Below are 21,864 nucleotides of genomic sequence, written 5' to 3'. Positions count from 1 at the left end.
AAACACCACCTGACACCAACCATCTAACTGGTCGAGCTGGCTCTACACGGTCCCTCTCCAGGTCTTCCTGTGTTCCACTACACGCTGGTTTTTCTCAAACACATCTGTGATCCCATCACTTCTTAATTCAAAAGCGCTCCACATTTTGCCTTTCCTTTATGTTCCACTGCATACTGCTTAGGAGTTCCTGGGCCTGCCTATCATTTTCTTGCCTCCAAAAACCCCTGCCACCATTCCTGTGCGTCCAATCCTGCCTTTAATAACTTAAAATGTCAGCTCTTCCCTGATTTCTCATGACAGGAGTAATACCTCCCATCTGAAATGTCAGAGGAAATTTTATTTCCCTTGTCATGGTTTGCATTATTATGTGTTAGGATTAGTAGATTATCTGCACTTAATCATTGGAAAGAGGCAAAGTACAGTGGTTAAAAGAATGAGGTCTGGAGTTTGTTTTAGAACCTTGACTACACCCCATGACTCACATAGCCTTGAACGAGTTACTTATACACCCTGAACCTCAGTATCTCTATCTGAAAAAATGAAGAGAATCATAGTCCTGTCACAGTGGGTTGTTTTAAAGGCTAAATTAATTCATCAATCCACGAATATAGCACTTAAAACTGTCTCACACTAGTAAGTGTTCAATAAATGCTAGATACTGTTCTTAACTCTCGGTTAGGTACGTGACTCTCTTGACCCTGTTTGGTCCTTGAAGTCAAAGAGCAAGCAGCCTGGTTCCTTCATTGCACCAACATGAGATTCTTACTGCTTCCAGTAATGAGTATAGTGTATGACACCAATTTCGGGCAGTAATCTTTGGTTTCAAGTTTTAATGACACCTGTCTGAAAATCTCCAACTCTTTTTTTTTTTTTTTTTTTTTGAGATGGAGTCTCACTCTGTCACCCAGGTTGGAGTGCAATGGCATGATCTCGGCTCATTGCAACCTCTGCCTCCCGAAATCCCTAGCTCTTAAACATTAACTGTGACTGAAGTGGCATATGCAAGGACTTATGGCATCAAATCCAGTATGAAAAAAGCTTGAAAGCTGTCACACTCATCCTTACAATGAGGAAAAGCTCCACTAAATGAAAATCAATGACTTTTGTTGAACCCATCAGAGAACTGCAACCACAGGGCAAACCCCCCTGAAATCTGCAGAGGCAGGTTAACAGAGAGTCACAGCAGGTATCTGTTTACCTGGAACAGAAGCTGAAGGAGTCATAAGCTGGTAGGAATACTGAAATGATCACTCTGATGAATAGTGGAGGCTGAGTGTGAAGGGGCACGAGACTGAGAAGCTTCTGGGGGACAACCGCCTCAAGGGGTCCCCCAACACTTTCCTGAGCTTTACCTCCAGGAATCCTACAAGGTTCTCAAAGTGAAAAGGCAAGAAAAATCCCATATTTTCTCTGGCAGGGCTATATCAGAATTAATCATTGTGAAATACACGAGCGCATTTGCCATAAAAGTAACCTACTGTAGCAGAGAAAGATCTTACCAGAGGCTTATCCCTCCCAGTCAAATCTCCTCTAGCCTTCCTGTTCCACTTAAGGAAGTGGGTACAGTAAGCAGGGATTAGGGCTTCTGGGAAATAGACTGGGGGGCACTGTAGCTGGGAAAGGGAAAAGGAGTAAGGGAGGGAAACTATGCCACTGAAGAAACTTCTGAAGGCCACAGCCCAGGAAAACAGCTCCACTTAAAGATCAGGGTGCAGCTGTAAGATTACAGAACAATCCTCCATTGCCTCCACCCTAAACCACCACAGCCACAGGACTCCAGGATAATAAAGCGGATTAATGCTGGAAGCACTGCAAGATGCAGACTCTATGTGAGGAGAAGTACCTAGGGAAGCCCAAAGTCAAAAGAAGAGACAAACATAAGGATGCCAGAAAAATTTTAAGCCTCTGGCACCCAAAGCTACAGTAGACATTAACCACAGTCCAATTCCTAGTCAGACCAACATGAATTCTCATCCTAATGGCCTATTTACCCAAGGTGTGTCTAGCTTTAAAAAAAAACTATAAGGCATGCCAGAAAGACAAAAACAAACAAATAAAAATCAATGTAAAGAGACACAGCAATCATTAGAGTCACATTCCTATATGCCACGGTTGTTGGAATTACTAGACAACCAATTTAAAATTACTGTGATTAATATGTCAAGGGTTCTAATGGAAATAGTAAATAACATGCAAGAACAGTTAGATAATGTAAACAAGAAGAAGGAAATGAGATAAATGAAAAACACGGTAACATAAAAGACGAATGTCCTTGAGCAAGGGTGCTCATCAGGAGAATTGACACAACCAAGGAAACAACAGGGAACGTAAAAATAGGTCAGTTAAACTTCTCAAACAAATAAGAAAAAAAAAGCATCAAAAAAAAGCAGGACTAGAACATCCATGAACCAGGGGACAATCACAAAAAGTGTAACATACACCTAATTGAAATACCAAAAGGAGAGAAAAAAGCAGAAGAAATATTTAAAGTATAAAAATAATGGCCAAGAACCTTCCAAAATTAATGACAGACAAAAAACTACAAAACAGGAAGCCCAGATAACACCAAGATTAAAGTAAATAAAGAGACAAATGTAAAATGCAATTAAAAAGATCACTTGGGCATACCCTATTTACACTGCAGGAAGGTAAAACAGTCAATTTTGGAAAAAGCTGGGGAATGAAGGGTGTAAATTTTAATATTTGAGAAAGAAGAACAAGAATTCAAATGTACTTCTCTTCAAAAACTATGCAAGAAGAGTGAGTGACATATTTTAAATGTTGAAAGAATAAAACTTCAGACTAGAATTCAATATCCCAATAAATTATCCTTCAAAAGTGAAAGAATTTCTTTTTCTTTCTTTTCCTTTCTTTTCTTTTCTTCTTTCTCTCTCTCTTTCTTTCTTCCTCTCTCTCTCTTTTCCTTTTTTTTTTTTTTTTTTTTGAGAGGGAGTCTGTCACCCAGGTTGAAGTGCAGCAGTGCAATCTTGGCCCACTGAAACCTCCACCTCCTGGGTTCCAAGTGACTCTTGTGCCTCCGCCTCCTGGGTAGCTGGGACTACTGAGTGCGCCATCATGCCCTACTAATTCTTGCATTTTTAGTAGAGATGGGGTTTTACCATGTTGGTCAGGCTGGTGGTCTTGAACTCCAGACCTCAGGGGATCTGCCTGCCTCAGTCTTCCAAAGTGCTGGGATTACAGCATTTGATTGGATTACACCGTGTGTGCCACGGTGCCCAGCTAAGAGTTTCTCATACAAACAAAAAGTAAGGGAATTCGTAAAAAACAGACCTACCCTGCAAGAAATGTTAAAAGAATTTAATCAAGCAGAAGAAAAGTGGTATACCAGAAACTCAGATCTATATAGAGAAGAAAGGAGTATTAGAGATAGTATAAAGGAAACAAAATATTGTATTTCTTCTTTTTCTTCATTTTTATAAAGGATAACTGTGTAAAGTAATAATTATAACAGTGTGATTATAACACATGGATAAGTAAAATAAAGGGCAGTAATGTTGCAGGACACAGGATAAAATAATTAGGAATTCTCTATCCAGGTTTCTGTACTACATAAGAAGCAGTATCATATTATTTGCAAGAAGTCTTTGCTTTGTTAAAAATGAACTTTAAAGCAACTACTAATATTTTTATAAGAAGTACAACTGATGTGCAAAGAGAGAAGTTGAAATGGAATCACATAAAATGCTCAATTAAAACCAGAAAAGGTTAAAAAATGGAGAGGAAAACAAAGAACAAATGCAAGCAACAGAAAACATGGTAGATATTAATCCAGCTATGTTAATAATCACATTAAATGTAAATGCTCTAAATATGGCAAGTAAAAGGCAGAGCTTGTCAGAGTAGATTAAAATCTTAAAAAGCCCCAACTCTATGTTGTCTAAAGAAACTCATTTTAAACATAAAGATGCAGGCAGGTTAAAATGAAAGGGATGGAGAAATACATACCATGCTAACACTTATCAAAAGTAAGTTAGAAAGCTGTATTACTTTCAAACAAAGTGGACATCAGAACAAGGAAGTCTGTCAAGAATAGACAGTGGCCTTGCACAATAATAGAGGTGTTAATTCTCCAAGAAGTCAAAATAATCCTCATTGTGCATGTACCTAACCAAAGAACATTAAAAGACACGAGGCAAAACTGAAATAGTTGAAAGAGAAATATACATATCCACTGTTAGAGACTTAAACACCCCTCCGAGTAAACACAAAAATTTACTCAGCTACCAAATGGCAGAGACGAGACTCAGATTTAAATAAAAGAAAAGGTTTATCAACTGGCAGTTTCTCAATTAGTTAATCAACCTACAATCAAAAAGAAGCATATACTAATTTGCAGTTTGGGGTGCTTAATGTTGGTATGCAAATTTCTTAATTTTTATAGAATTTGATACAATGATCAAAATAATTTTATTATAAAACTTACGTATCCTTACAAAGGTTCTCAGTATTTAATGTAGCTAAATTGAGAGAATGTTTCAGATACTAATTTCCATACAATATTAACTTTTCACTGCAGCGAGACTTCAATAAAACTTCTTTAGAAAGACAAGTCAACAGAATGAGCTCGCCTACACACTACATAGCCAAACAATATTTACATTGACCTTCACCACCTGCATCACGTCTACAGAGACAAAAATAAAAACAGATCATCACCTCACAGTGCTAAGGTATTAAGATGATCCAGGAAATCCCTCCTCTAAACCAGGCCTGGGCCTTGGCCCCAATGTCTCTGATATCCCATATATGCTAATACAAGAAAGGGTGTGGGGTCAGAATAAGCCTAACTAGGGGGAAAATTCATGTTGTTCCTCACTCCCCAGACTCCTCAGAACAGATCACATTATTCATAAGATGAGGACCGAGAGGCTACCCTCGCTAGTTTCTCTGGAAATACAGCCTTCCACACGAGCTGAATGTCCTCCTTTTCATGCAAGCATCGTCCTCAAAGCCATCATCTCTGCCTTGCTGGCATGGCTCCAACACAAGCGGTGAAATGCATAAAGTTGTCTGAATTTTTTCCAGATCCCGGTCATCCAAAAAAAAAAGGAAAGGTGCCTAGAAGGATAGAAGGCAGTCCATCTGGCACATCTAAACATTACCCAAGTCCTCTGTTCACGCTCCCATAAAAAATAATAATTGGATTGTTTGGCTGTATTCCCAGATAATCACAATCAGTCTAGAATGTGCCTCAAGTATGCCTTTTTTATTTTAGTATTTTGTTTCCTTTTCTTTGAGACACGGCTTTAGAATTTGTTGATGTACCGTGTTCCGAATAGGTAACAGCACACGCCCTCATTAATGAGCTAACCACCCAGTTAGTTAAATTGCATTTCCCAAAATGAAGCATTGTATGAGTTGCATCATCTTAAGCTATTAATGCAAATGGTTTACCTTAGACAGCCACCTACACAGATATATACCTGTAAAGCACCTACTGTGACCTAAGCGTTTAGTAGCCCACGGGAGACATGCTCCCTCACCTGCACAATCAACAGGGCCAAACTTTTTTGAAAATATTGATTGAGCGCAAGTAGCAACTTATAATCAAAATACATTGACAGGCTTTCTTCCCGATTACAGTAAGGCTGCAGCAGCCCAGCAGGGAAAACTATTTTGCTTCCAGATTTCTTATTTCTACCATTTCATGCTGTTAAATCGGCAACAAAGAACAGGTCTACATGAGACACTCCTGGCTTATGACTGAGGCACTGCAGGGCCAGCCACAGGGACTTCTGCATGCCAAGACAGTCTTGTCCTGCTAGAGCAGGTCCATCAGCTGCCACGTGGGAGGAGGCGCTGGCTCCCAGTCCCCCTTCCTCCCTCCCCTCCCTGTTTCTAACTGTGAATGGTCAGATGAGCCTGAGGCACTGAGCAGTACCATCCATGAGCCACTGTGAAGGGCAGAGGAGCTTAAAGGAGAAAAATGTCAAGTTTTAGAGTAGACAGGTAGGGTCTTGGAGAGAGTTTGGGTAGCAAGTCTGTTTTGAGAGGTAATTTACTGTATCTCGTTGTCACTTGCTGAGCGCATGCCCTTGGCACTGCCCAGGTGATCCTGGAACCAGCCCTGTACCTTATGCTTTAAGCTCTGAGCAGAATGGGCAGCAACGTGAAGCTTCTCAGGAGCCCAGACTGGGAGGCAGCAGCAGGGGAGGCGGGAGCAGGGGAGGTGGCGGCAGGGGAGGCGGGAGCAGGGGAGGTGGCGGCAGGGGAGGTGGCGGCAGGGGAGGCGGGAGCAACGCTCTGCGTCCAGGAGCCCCTGATCCAGGTAGAAACGAAGGAGTCAGGACCCAGGAGGCAGCCTCCCCACCTTGGTTCACACGGTGGATCAAAGACAAAGCAGAGGGGAAAGGAGCTCCAAGAAATCCTACTGCAATTAAATAAGCTGTTTCCAAATAATGTCCACAATGCTCTGATGAAGAATGTTGCAGCTTCTCCCCTTGCAAGAGACATCCTTCCCGTCCCTTAGGAATGCCCCGAGAATCTGTGAACCCTTGCATTTCCACGTTTCTTTTCTTTTCTTTTAATCCCATGTTTCTTGCAGGTCTGTGGGAATGGAAGTGCAGCGCTGTCCTGTCTGGCCTGTGGGTCCATGTTTTTCACTCCTTTATTGAGAAGGCAGTGGCCTGAGTCTGAATGGAGATGATAGAGCACGCTGTGGAAGGGGTGATGTGCTAGCAGCAGCCAGAGACACAGGCTGGGGTAGTGGAGAGAACCCTGCCCTTGGAGAAGGAGAGCTGAGTTCACACTGTCGCTCAGCCACACACCAGCTGTGTGACCCTGCACCAGCGTTTTAATTCTTTCCCTAAGACTTGGTTTTTACATCTGTAAAAGGAAATTGGTAGGTGGGGACCGGGGTCAGAATGTGCCTCCCTGAAGACAGCAGGAAACACATGCACAGAAGAGGGATCCTCACTGTTCTCTGGCCACTGCTTGGTGCTGGGCCTGTGTCAGCCCGGTGGGAAAGAGGACATGGCCTTGGGACTGCGGTGACATGGCAGCGGCAGGACTCCGACGTGTGAGCTTCCCTCGCTGGCATTTACTCCTCTTCCAAATTAATTACCCTGGGAGAATGGAACATCGTCTCTTAAAACTCAGAAAACCAGTCAACATTCTCAGACTTCTCCGACAGCTCTGCAACAGCAGTGACATTTTCCTAATAATTTTTCTGGCTCTAATATGGCTGCAGCCAACACAGTTGTCAGAGATAAACAGCGCCACTTTTTTTTGTTTTTTATTTTCATCCCAAGTGGCGAGCCAGGGCAGAGCATGCTGCAGCCGTGTGCCTCGCACACCCCATGGCCTGAATGTCTTCTGGCTCTGACTATCCTCCACCAATAACAACAACAATGGTGGTAACAAAAACTGCGAGCCCCTTTCTGGCGCATGATACATTGATCCTGAGGGCACAGACTTGCTGGCCACTCTGCTCCACTCAAAGCCTTGCCCCCTGCGTGATAGGGGCAGATGACCTCATCGCTTCCTGCTGGATGTTCCTCAGCTGTGAAGGGTGCTGAAAAAGAACAGGGACTTAAAGTCAAGGTAAGGATGTAACGGGCTGATGGGCTGAATGTACCTCTGGAGGTGTGCAGGCTCCATGTTCCAGCACTGAGCTCCTTGCAGGTCAGGTGCAGTCACCGGGCTGACCCAGGGCTTCCCTGACACTCAGCTTGGTTCAAGTTTGATTTTTAAAGTTTATTAACGTTTTCTAAACTTTGAGTGAATACATGCATCATAAACTACAACAAAAACATACAAAGAAGCTAGCGGTTAGCTCTTTCACTCTCTACCCCAAATAATGCTAACTCTTAAGATTTTGACTAGGGCAAAAAAGAAAAACATACTTAAAAAGGCAAATAATACTTTTATCACAAAAAAGTAACCTATCATTAAATGTCTTCTCCTACACCATTGCACTGGTAAAATTAATTCTGGAAAGCCATATATGGAAACAAAACAAAACAAAAATCCAGAATTAGATAATAAATACTCAGGAGAGTTGCTGACCTGGCTAATTCTTCAGTAGTTTGAAGAGGCTTTCAGGCCTCTGAAGTCTGTTTATTTCTCAGCACAGTGTTCCAGCCATCTTGCCCTTCTTTCCCTCCAAAACACACCCCAAAACAAAAGCATGCATCGTTGAGTCTCTGTTCTTAAAAAACAGCTTTCAAAAAGCAAATGCTGCACAAAAGTACGTAACAGAACCATAAAAGATGTAGCGTAGGACCTTTTCCTTCTTAGCAAAGTCGTCCTTGCTTTACGTGGTTTCTTTTGTATACTCTCCAGGGTTTGCCTGCCCCATGAGTAAGACAACACTTTCGGATTATGTTGCATGAAAAACAGAAAACGTCTGACTAGTATAAACCAAGGAGGCTATAACCATGTGATTAGAATTACAATTGTTGCTGAAGCTTTGGTTCCATTTTTATTGACTTCAGTTTTTCCTTTATGGAAGATGTAAGAAACATGAAGCTTTTCTGACCTTGTTATTTTTGCAAAATTTGCCTTCGATAGAGCAAACATCTCAATAATGCCAAGAACTCTCAGTGGCTCCTTCAAGTTGTTTGTACTATGGAGGGGAGAGTATGGATCATATTCCTGGTTGCATTTTTAACTCAACAGAGAGCTTGGTGTTTGCAAGCAATCTTTGCACAGACACATGTACGTTGTTGGGCAGATTATTTAAAATGGAGAAGTAAGAAACTCAGTATGAAAGGCTGATGGCTTCGCGAGGGTTTGGCTATTTTCTCTGCCCTTGAAGACCTTGCCTGTGTAGAGTGTGTCTACCACAACTGAGCTTTCTTTCCCTTGGGAATTCCAGAGGCCACAGAGAAACTGCAATTATCTCTCACACCCACTCCTGCCCACGTAGCCACAACACTCCCATGGTTGTGTGCTTTCTGGGCTAACTTAAGTGGGAATCTCTAACACCTGCACCTAGAGTCTCTTCCATCATTGTATAACTTGCTGTCATTCCCACCTTGCAGATGGGGAAAGGGAGGTTTAGAGGGGTTTAGAGAGATGAAGAAGGTTCCCTGACACAAGAGGAGAGGCTAGCTGCTGTGTGATGGAACCTGAGACATCCTGAAAGTCACCCTCACTGTTGGCCTCCCCAGCCTTCCTGCCCCAGCGCCTCCTCCCTCCATCAGCTCTGGGATGTTTGAGAAAGGGGCACAATGCCTCCAGGTTCACTGTTACAAGTCATGCAGGGTCACCCAAATGGAACGAGAAGGCCATGACCTTCAAAACGAGAAGTCCTCTTCTTATCCTCAGAAGCTGGCCTCTCTTATCAATGCTATGATCATGTTCTCAACCTCTCTGAACAAATTACATCACTAAAGCTGGAATAAAATAACCCACCTTCAAGACTGGGCAGAAGGAACCAGCGCGATCCTGTGCACCAGTGGTTTGCCCACTGTAGTGAGTTTCCACCAAAGTGAGGATGTCAGTTACTGGGGGACGATACTAAAGCCCTGTTACTCCACTGTCACCTTAGCAGGAATGCACAGCCAGCCTGACCGACTGCATCCAGCAGCCTCCCGCTCCACAAGGTATGCAAGTCTACAGGAATGGAAAGCAAGGAAGGCAAGGGGCGGAACACATGAAACAGGAAAAGCAGGAGACGATAAAGGTCCACCTCACCTGTGGCAGAGGCCTGCCTGGCCTGGTCCTTGATGGGAAACCTGGTTCCCAGGGCAACAGCTTGATTCTTCCTCACAGGTCCAGGATGCTGGACACGTTGCACAGCTCCCTCTAGCTGCTTCCAGAGTTTGTGGATTTAAGAGGATGCTTGAGCATTTAGGACCTTGAAGTCTACATGTCTGGTAGGCTCCTCCCTCACCTGGGAAGGTGGGCTTCCTTTTGGATGTCCACACCACTCACCTCTGTGTGACAGGACACAGGGCCTCTGTGGACACCTTGCAGAAGCTGCCATTTAGAGATTAACTCCTCCAACTAGAAGACAGGACTCTCCTAGTTGGAGTCTCCTAAAGGAGCAGTATGCCCCTTTCCTGCCACAGCAAAAGGCACGGGGGAAGGCCCCACGTGTTGGGATGCCCCATCTGGCAGTGGCCCGCCTCAATAGTCCACTCGGGCAGCAGGCAGAAGACAAGGAGATTTTGACCTGGCTTATATTAATACACATACACTAGATACAAAGCATTTGGATGAGTAAATAGTGGTTGATTCTCTCCTCAGGTCACATCAACAAGGGTTTAGAATGAAACACAGCTTGCTATACTCTATATGCTCTGCAAACAGGAAGAAAGGAGGTATTAGTGCCTCCTAAAAACATACATTTGCTGGTTTGTTTGTACCTCTGCACGGCCAGTCAATATCGCAAAGCCTGATAGCAACGTAGATAAATGCAGTTGTCCTGTCCAGTTCAGGCACCTTACTGTCTGGACGGTACAAAGCTGACCACGAAATGCACATGGTGCCACTCTGAGGGCACTGAGCACCTAACTAGGAGCATGGTCCTCCTGAGATGCAGGGAGAATCTTTCCCCAAGTCAACTCTCCGCACAGACCTGTGGCCTGGAAGGATGCGAGTGCCGTGAACCAGCATCTGAATCAGACTCAGTAGCAATGAACTTAACCTCGGGGCCACAGAACCACCGCATTGGGGAACTGGATCATCTTGAATCGGTTTCCATTGCCCTTTGGTTTTCTGGCATCTCCTTATAGTAAGTATGTTTAAAAAGAAAGATGGAAAGGATGCCTGGGGTGGGGGGGGGGCATCACTGCAGGGAAAAGGAACAACCAAAGTTCTTTCCAGCACATTCCTGGTTAACAGCACGTCCACAAGAATTGTGTTGATGGATAACTTTCAAGATCTCGGTATCAAAAGCAGCAGGTGACGCGGACATGTGTTTCCATCTCCAGAGGCGGACAGGGCTTGTTTTCAGACTGGCCCCACTCAAGGGCAGCCTGAAGCGCTGAGCCCACGTTCCCAACCAGCTGGAGAACATGAATTGATAGCAGAATCTCCCTTGAGGAGGAGCCGAACAGTAACAAACAATGACTAGTATTTCTTAGCTTTAAGACTCCCCTCGCTCCATATTTAGTGCTGATTTATCTATTAATAGCATCTATTAATAACAGTCCTAGTTGATTCAGAGAACACCATAGTACAGCGTTGCGTTTGAAGGTATTTTCCTCCCCTTCTCTAGCCTGTGTTCCAATAGGGAATGTATAGGCAGGGGTTTAGATTGTATAGGGTGATTTGGAACTTTTTAAATCACAAGGCTTATTTGTGTGTGAGAGAGATTTAGTTTATGCACATACAAATACATGCATATTTGCATAGATTTTATGGCTTTTTTTAAGGTTAGTCAAGACATCTCACAGTTGGATTTCAAATCCAGAACTGAGAGACTAGAGAATGCAGAGCATGTATCAAGAAAGGTGCTGGAAATAAATAGCGAGAGAAAAATGGGAAAAGAGGAATGAAGAACATGACTAATACTAAACAAAACCTAGGGTTTTGAAGATGTGCCTCTTGTTTGAAGACCTCTGCGTGGGTCTGACCGTGCTTTCCAACAGCATGGTGGCCTTGAGCTGCAACAGGCTACAGAGCTGTGAAATGTGGCTACTCCACATTGAAGTGTGCTGTCACAAAATGCACACTGGTGTCTACGACTTCATATAAAAAACCTCAGGTTATTTTATTAAAATAGCTCGTTGATAATTTTTCGTATTGATTGCACAGCAAAACAATATTCTGTATAGACTGTATTGAATAAAATGTAGTAGTAAAATTAACTCCACCTGTTTCTTTTTGCTTTTTAAAATAAGACTCCTAAAAAATCTAAAATTATATCAGTGGTTTGCACTGTATTTCGATCAGACAGCTCTGATTTAAGAAATATCATAAAAGGTACAAGAAGTGTTCATCTGAAAATGAAGACATTCAGAACTAAGCAGACTATGATACTGCTCAGGGAATAAGAGCAAAGTGTCTACAAGTTTGAAAGAGAAGCAGAACAATGGAAAATCAATATAGATCACCTTGTGGAGTTTTGTCATTTTAATAATATTTAGTATTTCAGTTCAAAAACACAAAATGCTTTTCTACTTATTTAGGTCTTCTTTCATGTTTTTAATAATAAAAGACAGTTAACAACTCCACCTTAGCTCTCACCTCCTGCTTATTTTGAGAATGTTATATAAATGGGATCTCACATATGTGACCTTTGGAGACTGGCATTCTTCACTCAGCTTCGAATGCTGTTGCAGACCAAGTTGTTGCCTATGAGTAATCTGTTGGTTTTTCTTGCTGAGTAGTCGTCCATTTTAAAGATGTACCAACAGTTTGCTTAACCATTAACCACTGAAGAACATGAGGGCTGTTTCTGGTTTGAGGCTGTTAAGAATGGTGCTACTATGAATATTTATAGACAGATTTTCTTGTCAACATAACTATTCATTTCTCCAAGACAAAGGCCCAAGCTTGCAATCACTAGGTCACATGATAAGTAGAGTTTTAGTTTTGTGAGACACTTCTGTACTATTTTCTACAGTGACTGTGTCATTCTACACTCCCACCAGCAGGGCATCCAGGTTTTCCACATCCTGGCCAGGATTTCCTGTTCCCACCATTTTTTTATTTTAGCCATTCTAATAGGTATGTAGTGATAGCTCACTGTGATTTTAATTTACATTTACTATTAATAATAGCTGATGACGTTGAACATCTTTTCGCATGCAGATTTGCCATGTAAATATCACCTTTGGTCAAACGACTATGTCTCTCAACAGTTTCTTCTTTCTTTCCTTCCTTCCTTCCTTCCTTCCTTCCTTCCTTCCTTCCTTCCTTCTTTCCTTCTCTCTCTCTCTCTTTCTTTTTTTTTTTTCTGAATCTCACTCTTGTTTCCTAGGCTGGAATGCAATGGCACAATCTCGGCTCACTGCAAACTCCAACTCCTGGGTTTCAGCGATTCTCCTGCTTCAGCCTTCTGAGTAGTTGGGATTACAGGCATGTACCACCACACCCGGCTAATTTTTTTGCTGTTGTTGTTAGCAGGGATGGGGTTTCACCATGTTGGTCAGGCTAGTCTCGAACTCTTGACCTCAGGTGATTTGCCCACCTTGGCCTCCCAAAGTGCTGAGATTACAGGCATGAACCACCACACCTGGCCTATCTTTTACCCATTTCTAACTGGATTGTTTTGTTGTTCAGTTTTTAGTATACATTTTAAAATATTTAAAATCCATAATGTAAAATGTGTCATTTTAACCATTTTCAGTGTACAACTCAGTCGCCGTAAGTACATTCCCAGTGTTGGGCAGCAATTGCTGCTCTATTTCCAAAACCTGCTCATCCTCCCACACAGAAGGTCTGTGCTCCCCTTGTTCTCTCCTCCGCACATTTCCTGGTCCCCTCCACTTTGCTTTCTCTCTCTATGAATCTGCCTATTCTAGACACCTCATGGAGGTGTGAGCATAGAGTACTCATTCCTTTTTCATTGGCCTTATTCGACTTAAATGATGTTTCCAAAGGCATAGCATGCATCTGAACATCCTTGGTATGGCATGTATTAAAACATCCTTAGTCATTAGGGAAATACAAATCAAAACCATAATGAGCTACAACTTGTCATCCACTAGGATGGCTGTTATCAATAAAAAGGGAAGAGAGAACAAGTGTTGGTGAGGATGTGAAGAAACTAAAATGTGCATTGCTGGTGAAAACGTAAAGTGGTACAGTTGCTGTGAAAAACAGGCTGTCATTTCCTCAGAGAATTAAATACAGAATTATTATATGGTCCAGCAATGCCACTTCTAGGTATATACCCATAAGAACCGAAAGCTGAGACTCAAGCAGGGTCTTGTCTACCAATGGGTGCAGCAGTCGCAACAGTCAAAAGCTGAAAGCAACCCAAGCTCCCATCAGAATGAACAGACAAATCATGGTACTGCATATGATGTGATACTGTTAAGTCGCAAAAAGAAATGAAATTATTTAAGAGTTATTTTTAAATCACAGATTCAAGCCTTATCAGATTTGTGGTTTGCAAAGTGTTCTCTCCCAGCCTAATTTGCCTTTTCGACCTCATGACAAGTTCTTGGTAGACCAATGTTTTCACTTTTGACAAGGTCCCATTGATCACTTTTTCTTTTGGGGATCATGCTTTCAGTATTCAGTATAAACACTCTTCATTAGCCTTAGTTCATGAAGATTTTTTCCTGAGTATTTTTTCTAATATATTGTGTGTTTATGTTTATTTAAGGCCTCAATTTCTTTGGAATTAACTATTGTATAAAGTCAAGCTTTTTTTTTTTTTTTTTGCCCATAGAGATCCAAATGAACTTCAGAAATCAATTACCATTTTACTTGTTGTTTGACAGAGTAATGATATATGCTACTTGCATACTTCTCATAATATAGCAATTTAAAGATAAGGTTCAAGACATGCTAACAGCAGCAGTGCCGTGCATGAGTGTGACGGGTGTCCCAGGATTTAATGTTGCACAATAAAGAGTCAACAGTGGGGTACTAATTATTATTGAAAGTTTAATTAAAGGAATGGCATCTCAACTTTCAGATTTGATTCCAGTACATAATTTAAACAATTGCCAATGAACATTTATTTTGCATATATAATATTCTACATCTCAAACTAAGCAACAGAAAGAGAGTATGTCGAGGTCTGGTGCACCCCTATATTAGTTTACAGAAGTGTATATGCATGTGTGTGCCTGTGTGTATATGTGTGTGAAGAGATCCCTCTCTTCAGAAAAAATAATAGCATAGAGTTGTACCACTGGCATTCTTAACATTTTTGTCATTAATTTTGTATTTGACTTAAAACAGATTAGGACATCTATGTATATTGCATTGTTTAGTTAAAGGTATATACTGTAGCTACACTAAGCTAGACACATTAATTTTTCAAACGCAATATAACTTTTGGAAGTGAAATCATGAGTAAAATAAAGCTCATACTAACATATATTAACCAATCAGCTGGACAAAAGAAACATTTATTTCATAATGCTGACATTTAATCAGAAGAAAACAAATTATTTTAAAACAACTTAAGAAATAAGGAATTAAATGCCCAAAATTTATATTTTGCCTTTTTTAAAATTTTTTTCATAAAAATATATTAAGACACTATTGGGGGAACCTGCCCTCAATATTTCAATGTAGGTTCTTTCTATTTTCCATAAGTGTCATGCAGCTGAGAAATAAAGAGAAAGAGTACAAAGAGAGGAATTTTACATCTGGGCCACCGGGGGTGACATCACATATCAGTAGGTCCGTGATGCCCACCTAAGCCGCAAAACCAGCAAGTTTTATTAAGGATTTTAAAAGGGGAGGGAGTGCAAGAATAGAGAGTAGGTCACAAGATCACATTCTTCAAAGGGCAAAAAGGAGAACAAAGATCACATGCTTCTGAGGAAAGAGGACCAGGGCAAAATCAGTAACTCCTGATAAGGGTCTATGTTCAGCAGTGTATGTGTTGTCTTGATAAACATCTTAACAGAAAACAGGGTTCGAGAGCGGAGAACTGGTCTGACCTCAAATTTATCAGGGCGGGGTTTTTCCCCACCCGAGTAAGCCTGAGGGTACTGCAGGAGACCAGGGCATATTTCAGTCCTTAACCACATAAGACAGACATTCCCAGAGTGGCCGTTTATAGACCTCCCCCCAGGAATGCATTCCTTCCCCAGGGTATTAATTATTAATATTCCTTGCTAGGAAAAGAACTTAGTGATATCTTCCCTACTTGCACGTCCATCTATAGGCTCTCTGCAAGAAGAAAAATATGGCTCTATTTTGCCTGACCCCAGAGGCAGTCAGACCTTAAGGTTGTCTTCCCTTGTTCCCTGAAAATTGCTGTTATTCTGTTCCTTTTCAAGGTGCACTGATTTCATATTCTTCAAACACACATGTTTTACAATCAATTTGTACAGTTAACACAATTATAGTAGTAGCCCTGCGGTAACGTACATCCTCAGCTTACGAAGATAACAGGATTAAGAGATTCAAGTAAGACAGGCATAAGAAATTATGAAAGTATTATTTGGGAAGTGACAAATGTCCATGAAATATTCACAATTTATGTTCCTCTGCCATGGCTCCAGCTGGTCCCTCCATTCAGAGCCCCTGACTTCCCGAAACAAGACGCAGATTAAACAAGACAGTTTGTCATAATTCACGGGAGATGATTTTTCCTTTTAGTGAAATGTATTTTGGGCTTGTTCTGCTGTGTAGATTCTCCCCACAATCTGAGAATTGTGAATGGCACATCTACCAGGTAGGCTCCCAGGTCTTGGAATGCTCCGAGTCACTAGTAATTATGGCAGGCAAGCTAGTAACCAGCAAGGACGTTCACACTCTGAACCCCAGAATCTGCTACTATGTCACTTTATGTGGCAGAAGGGACTTCAAAGATGTGATTAAGTGAAAGATCTTAGATGGGAGATCATCTTGGCCCATGTGGGTGAGCCCAACCTAATCACACAGGTCTTCAAAACCCAGGGAGCTCTCCTGTCTGTGGTCTAAGAGAGATATGATGACAAAAGTGGGATGAGAGAGAGGTGCTGTTGTTGGCTCCAAAGACAGAGGAAGGGGACCCACGTCAAGGAATGTGGGCAGCCTCTAGGAGCTTGAAAAAAGCCAGGACACAGATTCTCCCCCAGAGCTTCCAGGTGGCAATGCTGCCCTGCCCACACCCTGATTTTAGCCCAGTTCAGCTTTCTAATCTACAGAAATGTAAGATATTAAATTTACGTTGTTTCAAGCCACTAAGGTTACAGTAATTTGTTGCCGGAGTAATAGGAAATGAATAAAACAATCAATGCTGTTTGCAATTGAATATTCTTTATGGTTCAATTTCTATGAGTGCGCACTAACTACACAATTATGGCCAAGTTCTGGACACCAAAAATGTTTGTCTAAGAGTCTATATCAAATTCACTTTTAATTCATCCATTTAAGTAATTTAACATGTAGTTTTAATAATTTTAACAAGTTTAAATAAACTTATAACATTACCTCTTAAAGTACATTTTAGGAATTTTTAAAATGTGATCCTTAACCTCAATGACTACAGAAAGTGCTATAGGAAATTTTAATTAATTAAAATATTATTTCAAAATTTCAACTATTTAAAATAAAATTAAAGCCATTACCCAAACATGTTATATAGCAAATGTTATTGCCTCATCTATGTGCATATATTGGAAAATCTTACATACTTGTCATTATTTGAGAGGTTTTGCTTCTGCTACTCAGAGAGCCAAGACCAGCCTAACAGTTGTTAGTCAATTTTATGATCACTTTATATCTTACTGTACATTTTGGGCAGTTTTTCTAACTTTTATTTGTATGATAGTGAATATAACTAGTTGTTCAACTTTGTTATTGTAAAATTTTAAGTGGAAAATACAGCTTCTGAGTGTATTTAATTGAAAAATACCAGGACACTGCAAGGTTTACTGTTCACAAACATGGACACCACTTCACTTTCTTTCCTTTCTTTTTTTTGAGATGGAGTCTCACTCTATTGCCCAGGCTGGAGTGCAGTGGCATGATCTCGACTCACTGCAACCTCTGCCTCCTGGGTTCAAGCCATTCTCCTGCCTCAGCCTCCCACATAGCTGGGATTACAGGTACACGCCACCACACCCAGCTAATTTTTGTATTTTTAGTAGAGATACACCATATTGGCCAGGCTGGTCTTGAACTCCTGACCTCGTGATCTGCTTGCCTCGGCCTCCCAAAGTGCTGGGATTACAGGCATGAGCCGCCCGGCCCACTTCACTTTCAGTTGTTTATTGGTATTAGAATTGGCGTCTTCCTGAAAGTGGACACCCATTATGTGGAAACAACTTAGGTACCAAACTGATTTAGATGCAAGTATCCTCCATCACTCCAAGTTACCAATGAGTGTCTTCATTAGGAGATTGTTGTTATTCTCACTTATGAATAGTGAATCCTATACATATGAATTAATGCTACACATGTAAAGTGGTTCAAAAACTTATACTTTAAAACACTCTTTTGTATTTCGGGAAACCAAGTTTTTTCTTTAATTTGATATTTTTTAAATTTGATATTACGGAACTTTGTGGTTTATGACAGCAATAGATTCCTAATTGATTTCTTTACCTCCAATAATTTTTTTTTTTACTGACTTTAAAAAAAGAAGCAGGTTTAGGTTCACAGAAAAATTGAGCAGAAAGTACAGGGCTCCCAAGTACTCCTTTCCCCAGCTATCAACATCCCCCACCAGAGCAGTCCATTGGTTACAATCAATGAACCTACGTTGACACGTCGTCATCACCTGAAGTCCAGCGACTGATTTTAGCATTCATTCTTAGCATTGTACATTCTATGTGTTTGACAAATATGTCCAACATGACAGTATCATATATAATAGTTTCACTGTCCTAAAAATCCTCCCTCTGCCCCCAACCCTGGGCAACCACTGACCTTTCTAGTGTTTTTACAGTTTTCTCTTTTCCAGAATGTCATATAGTTGGAATCACAGAGTATGTAGCCTTTTCAGATTGGTTTCTTTTACTTAGTAAATATGCATTTAAGTTTCCTACATGTCTCTTTATGGCTTGGTAGCTCCTTTCTTTGTAGTGCTGAATAATATTCCATTGCATGAATGTGCCGTGGTCTGTTTATCCATTCTCATACCAAAGGAGGTTGCTTCCAAATTTTGGCAATTATGAATAAAGCTGCTGTAAACACCTGTATGCAGGTTTTGGTGTGGACATAAGTTTTAACTCATTTGGGTAAATGCCAAGGAGTACAAATTCTGGATCACATAGTACCAGCATGTCTAACTCTGTAAGAGACGACCCAGCTGTCTTCCAAAGGGCTGTGACATTGTGCATTCCCCCAGCAGTGAGTGAGAGTTCCTGTTGCCCCACATCCCCACCGCATTTAAGGTTGCCAGTGTTTCAGATTTTCTGCCATATAACCGTGTACAACCAGTTTTGCTCTTATAAGATCTTATACGGTTGCTGAACATAAATTTGATCCTGCCACTCCCTGATTTTCAGATATAATAACCTTTCTTTGCTCACGCATTGGAAGTGTCACTTTCTGACACTATATATAAGACTGTCCACCCCTGGCTCCTACATTCACTCTGACCACCCATCACTACCACGACACACCAGAAATAGGGAAAGAGATGTGGCTGGTCTCACAAACCATTTCTACTACTATGCCAGATTTCTTCCTATGCTCATTGCCAACTAATTCCAGAAAGGCATTCACTTTTACGTATTTCCCTGAGTGTGTGTGAATTGTCTTCAAGAATTTATGTTATTGCTATAAATATCTTTTTAAAACAATTTATACAAGCACTTTTCTTTCTGGCAGTATTGTGTAAGTCCATGTGTACACAATCCCCTCCTGGAACTGAGCACTCTAAAGGCTCTGTGAATGATTTAAACACATTTTTACAGCATGACAGAATGAGGGAAGCTATTACAGAAAGAAATAAGGTTTCCGATGAGAACACGTGCATAGCGTGCAGAGCTCTGCTGGTCTCTGCAGACCTGGACCTGGGCCTCCACGGGTCCCACACACGCAAGGAACAGAAGCAAAAGTAAAATAAGGGACGAACATATTTTACAGTTCATTTGAAGGTTCAGGGAAAGATCAATAATGTTCAATGAAGAAAGCCACAAAAACTTCCACATGAGATTTCATCAGATTTGTTTGTCATGTTCCATACGCAATTTTATTTATTTATTTATTTATTTATTTATTTATTTATTTAGAGACAGAGTCGCACTCTGTCACCCAGGCTGGAATGCAGTGGTATGATCTCAACTCACTGCAACCTCTGCCTCCCGGGTTCAAGCGATTGTCCGGCCTCAGCCTCCAGAGTAGGTGGGACTACAGGCACCCGCCACCACGCTCAGCTGATTTTTTGTATTTTTAGTAGAGATGGGGTTTCACCGTGTTAGCCAGGATGGTCTTGATCTCCTGACCTTGTGAGCCACATGCCTCGGCCTCCCAAAGTGCTGGGATTACAGGCATGAGCCACCGCGCCTGGCCCCATATGCAATTTTAAAGAAAGCCAGTACAATAAACTGAATTCTTATGAGTCATACATAAGTACTTGTGATTAATTCATTTAAAATGCCCCATTGTAAATTCATTCACCAGATATCTTTCCATTTTGATTTTAACTTAAAAATTTTATAGGTTTGATATTTGATATTCCTTTTATATGTACCCTTATACTTAGCAGTAGATGTTGTCTTTAAGAACTTGTAAAGGATTACTTGATAACTATGATATCTACCATAAGTAAAACGTTGGAAGATAAAATACTATGAAAAATTAAATCATCTTACAATGGTTCAATGAGACAAATATAAGTAAAATTAAAGAAAAATTTGTATCTTTCTACTTAGTAGACAAATTACCTTACTTTAAGGTAATGCTAAATCGGCCGGGCACAGTGGCTCACGCCTGTAATCCCAGCACTTTGGGAGGCCGAGGTGGGTGGATCACCTGAGGTCAGGAGTTCGAGATCAGCCTGACCAACATGGTGAAACCCCAACTAAAAATACAAAATACAAAATACAAAAATACAAATATACTAAAATACAAAATACAAAAATAGCTAAGCATGGTGGCACGTGCCTATAGTCCCAGCTACTCAGGAGGCTGAGGTAGGTGAATCACTTGAACCCCGGGAGGCAGAGGTTGCAGTGAGCTAAGACCGTGCTACTGCACTCCAGCCTGGGCGACAAGAGCAAAACTCAGTCTCAATAAATAAATAAATAAATAAAAATTAAAAATAAATTTAAAAAAGATAACGTTAAATCTAAAATATTATGTAGGAATTTTGTATACTTCCGAATAGTATGCACAGCTCATTAGCATAAGGGTCTTTGATAAATCAACTGTTGATCAGTTTCTGAATGTTTCCATGTTATGGATGGTCAAGTTGCTCACAGCCTTATCGAGATCACCTATTTTGTAACGTGGCTCTTATGCGACAAGGTCTAGAGTGAAAATGCCCAGGTAGTCAATACCAAAACCATCATCAGTTTTATCCGTGTGTGCAGGGACGCTGTGATCAATCGCACGGCTGTTTGACAGAAGCAGCACCCGGCTAGGCATCCCTCACACAGCATGCACACCCCGGGCCGGGACTGGTACTCACAGCTGGAGAAAATCAGCGGGCAGGAGTGCTCGTCCATGGGGAAGTTGTGCAGCTGCAGCTGGCACTCAGCATTGATGGTGAGCCTGCGGAAGAGCCAAGCGTCAGTCCAGGTCAGCAAACAGCACAGGGCAAGGCTGGCGGCTGCTACAGCACCCCATGTGGGGATGGGGAGGGCCGTTCCGTCACCCAGGGCAGCACACGCGGCTCACTCTTGGCCAGGGAACCATTCACGGTGAGACTGTGCTGTGTTGCTTTCATGTTGGGTTATTTTGTTTTGCTTTTAACTATCAGTGGCACAGAGAATTCCAGTTAGTAAAATTCCAACTGTGTCTAGAAATACACGCCAAGTCAGAGAGGAGACAAAACCAACTGTTGTTTTATAAGTTGTTGTCAATCTGTTTGAATTAAATCCTTCCTCCATTTGGAAACTGGCGTGTTTATCTAAACAGCTATTATGTCAAATTAATGCACGCATTGGGGGATTTCCTGTTTGGACAACTGCCTCATATTTCACTAGGCAAGGGGTGGCTCTGTCACATGGGGGCCCTGCCTCCTCCCAGGGCAGTAGTCTCATCCTTCAGTGTCTACACGGGGTCGGTCCCAGAACTGGCTGGGTCTTGGCCCTGGCTTGCTGAGGCTTTATGTCATGTCAGAGTCTCCGGTGCATGGCTGTACAACTGACGAGGAGACAA

General features: G+C 41.6%; 1 protein-coding gene across 1 annotated transcript in view; it reads right to left on the bottom strand.

The window, feature by feature from the left end:
• Positions 1-21,864, bottom strand: part of GABRG3 (gamma-aminobutyric acid type A receptor subunit gamma3) — a 559,764-nt gene that overhangs the window by 191,199 nt on the left and 346,701 nt on the right. The window contains exon 5 of the mRNA XM_017882409.1: positions 21,173-21,255. Coding sequence (XP_017737898.1) covers positions 21,173-21,255 — 83 coding nt within the window. The remainder of the gene's footprint in view (positions 1-21,172; positions 21,256-21,864) is intronic.

This window comes from Rhinopithecus bieti, unplaced genomic scaffold, assembly GCF_001698545.2.
Source record: "Rhinopithecus bieti isolate Rb0 unplaced genomic scaffold, ASM169854v2 scaffold_13247, whole genome shotgun sequence".
Lineage (NCBI taxonomy): Eukaryota > Metazoa > Chordata > Mammalia > Primates > Cercopithecidae > Rhinopithecus > Rhinopithecus bieti.
Note: the sequence above shows the minus strand (reverse complement) of the source record. Positions and strands in the feature narration are given on the sequence as shown.